Here is a 3,046-nt window from a genome sequence, read left to right on the forward strand (position 1 = left end):
GACAAAGGTCACTCCAACATCGACCAGATTACGACAGCGGATGATGCCCAGCTCAAAGGTCACGTGGGCAGCGGCGAATGAGGACACGGGCTGACAGAGCAACCAACGGAACCACCCGATCGAACAACTAATTGCCATCAAAGGTCATCCCCGGCTAGCAGCACGTATGTAATAACACACACGTAACACTACTCAACGCACAACCAATAACCCACCAATACGCACCGCTACGCTCCCCAATAACGCACTGATGTCACCTCGGTTGGTGACGAAACGTTTGCAATCAACTTGCCCAGCTCAGCGAGTCAGCTGCCTGAGCTACTAACATTCTCCTCCATTGGATATTTTATGCTCACCAAGCGAGTCCGTTGTGATTGGATAGAAATTTCGAAAATTCATTGGTCGTTCGCCAATCCTATACAAACATATGTATCGCGAGAACACTCGGATTAGATTAACAACGTCTGTCATCAGGCCAGCAGCAATGCCGGACAGTTCAGAAAAAACACGGGAACAACTGCAAGCATGTGCAAAAAGGATGCATGTTTCAGAAAACCTGGACAATATATTGTGTGATTTGTTCACTGTTGTCGGATGGTCCTGTGCCTATATTCTACCGATTGTGTGTGGGGTTGGCTTTCTGGGAACCTTGATGATCATCATAGTTATAGTGAGATCACCACAACAACTCACTCGACAGTTAATCTATCTGGTCTGTATGCTTATATCTGGTTTGTTCACAAACATACTGATCGCCTGGTTACGTCTGTTCCCAACAAGAGGACTACCATACGCCACAAACGGAGAGGAGTTCTTCGACATTAGATATGTCAGTCCTGCCTCATGCACGTTCTTCAGCATTTTGGCCGATTTATCCTTTGCTTCATATTCGAATTTCCTTATTATAGCCAGTTTAGATCGTTTTATGTCCATCTATTTTCCAGTCAAAATGATGGGCATACATACACGCCATGCCTGGATAGCAGCGGGACTAGCCGCATTGTTCACTCTTCTAACTATCTTACCAACATCAGTAAATACCAGCTGGCTTACTGTAGGTGCAAAGCGTATCTGTTGGTTTAAAAAAGGTCACACTGCATCCCTCGTTATCAATCAATTGTTTTCTTTCATTATTCCCCCGTTTGCAATTGTGATTTTGAACGTGCTTTTCTATGGACGTATAAGAATAGTATACAGCCGGCGTGGTAAAGTTGGATGCAACTCTACTGAATCCCAACAACTCAACGCATCTCTCACTCTGTTTCTCCTCTCTACCTTCTATGTGATTTTCTCAATGCCAGCAACTATTCTTGTTTTTAATGCACTGGCAAATCTCGGCAAGGCTTCAAAACTCAATCGTCAAGTTCAGATATCCAGAGCTATTTTGAACCTACTATGGGAGCTATTCTTTTTGCGAGAGTTGACCAATATTGTCATAATATTCTTTCAGGTTCCAGTTGCACGTTCTTTTGCTCGGGATAGACTGATTACAGTGAACAAATATTGTGTTCAGTTACGTAAGAAAATGAAGTTGGCGACTGGCAAGGAAGTTAATACACTGGATGGGAAATCAAAGGAGGAAAAATCAATGGATTAGTTATTTCATTTTGTTCTGAAGGTAAAGCATTCATATTCATTTCGGACACTTTCATAAAAAAAGTTCCTATTCGTGTAAAGGTTCTGCTAGTTAGACATCCTATTTGCTGATTGGCAATTATTTATCCGTTGTCATTACCTATCAAGTTGATTTCTCTAGTCTTTGGCAAAGTTTCTCGTTTTTTGCGTATCCTACGAGCTTTTTGTTTTCTGCTCGCTTATCACAGCATTTCTGATTAAAATGTTCTTGATAATCAAATTTTCATTCAGACATAGCTTGGGTATTCATAAGTTTCTGACATTCAGCATAAATCTTTGTTGGGGAACACGGAATAGTGACAGTCGAATAACATTGTAAACAGCCTCCGAAAATATCAACTACCACTTGTGTCCAAGTTTGGCCAAGCTTCTCTCAGAATATGTGATGAACAATGAACCATGCATAAGGCTATTTAATTTTATCGCATCCTGACTCACTTGTGCAAGATGTGTGTAACTTCCGGAGCTGGTAAATACCTAATTGTGAATATACTGGGACCAATAATATCTGTTTTATAATGTCAATCTGAAATAAAGTTTTGTTGAACTGAAACGTTGGTCTGAACTTTCTGATTCACATACATGTGCAGTGAATAATTGCTAACGATGATCGGAAGCGAACTAGATGATTCGATGATAATTGGTGGCCAAATTCGCAACCAAAATTCACTGATGTCATGACAGCTAACTTGAGAATCTTTTACTGGTTTAATTGTCTACCACTAGACTCTACTTGCTTAATGCTTGCAACAAGTTTTACGCTACTATTTTCTCAGTCAGTGGTTGCAGTACTTGAAAGTAGTGCTGTTAACATCGTTTGATCTTCAATCATTTCGATCCCGACGCCAATTCTTTTCAGGAATCCTCGCACTCCCCAAAGTAGACAAAGAACACAGTAGCACGCGGCAACAGCTGTGATTCATGTACAGTTCTCTCCGTATAGGAAACCAGTGCCCTTTTTTAAACAAGACCTATGCTTAAAGAATTACGGCATACAAAATCCAAGCCAGTGTGATTTATATGAAGTGGATTGACTGTAACACAGATGAAGCTTAAAATCCCAAAAGTGTAAAAGGTACAATCTGCTTCGTAAGTTAAGGAGCACGCGAAGTACACTGGAAGGTATCCCAGCTGAATACAACCTTGGAAAATAAAAACTCAGTAAACTTTTCATTCCATGATCCACAAGAGACACCAACCACTAAGTTGTACAATTCATAGTGCACTTGCTTTAGGGGATCATATTTGTAACAACTGGCCACTTCCTTCCAACCGGCATTCATCATGCAGGTACGTAGTACAGTTGTTATATTTTATTCAGGCCATTCGCTGAACCTAACGGGTTCCGTGATCAGGCGCAATTAGGAAACCAACCCCGACTAAAAGGTATGACCTTAAATTTTTGTAACAG

At 41.0% G+C, this 3,046-nt stretch overlaps 1 protein-coding gene across 1 annotated transcript; it reads left to right on the top strand.

Moving 5' to 3' along the window:
- Positions 1-484: 484 nt before the first annotated feature.
- T265_05262 (hypothetical protein) lies at positions 485-1,597 on the top strand (the record flags this gene model as incomplete). The annotated part of the gene is made up of 1 exon (XM_009170231.1): positions 485-1,597. One exon carries the CDS (start codon positions 485-487, stop codon positions 1,595-1,597), a length of 1,113 nt encoding a protein of 370 aa, XP_009168495.1.
- Positions 1,598-3,046: the final 1,449 nt, after the last annotated feature.

The sequence above is a fragment of the Opisthorchis viverrini genome, assembly GCF_000715545.1.
Source record: "Opisthorchis viverrini unplaced genomic scaffold opera_v5_97, whole genome shotgun sequence".
NCBI classification, from domain to species: domain Eukaryota; kingdom Metazoa; phylum Platyhelminthes; class Trematoda; order Opisthorchiida; family Opisthorchiidae; genus Opisthorchis; species Opisthorchis viverrini.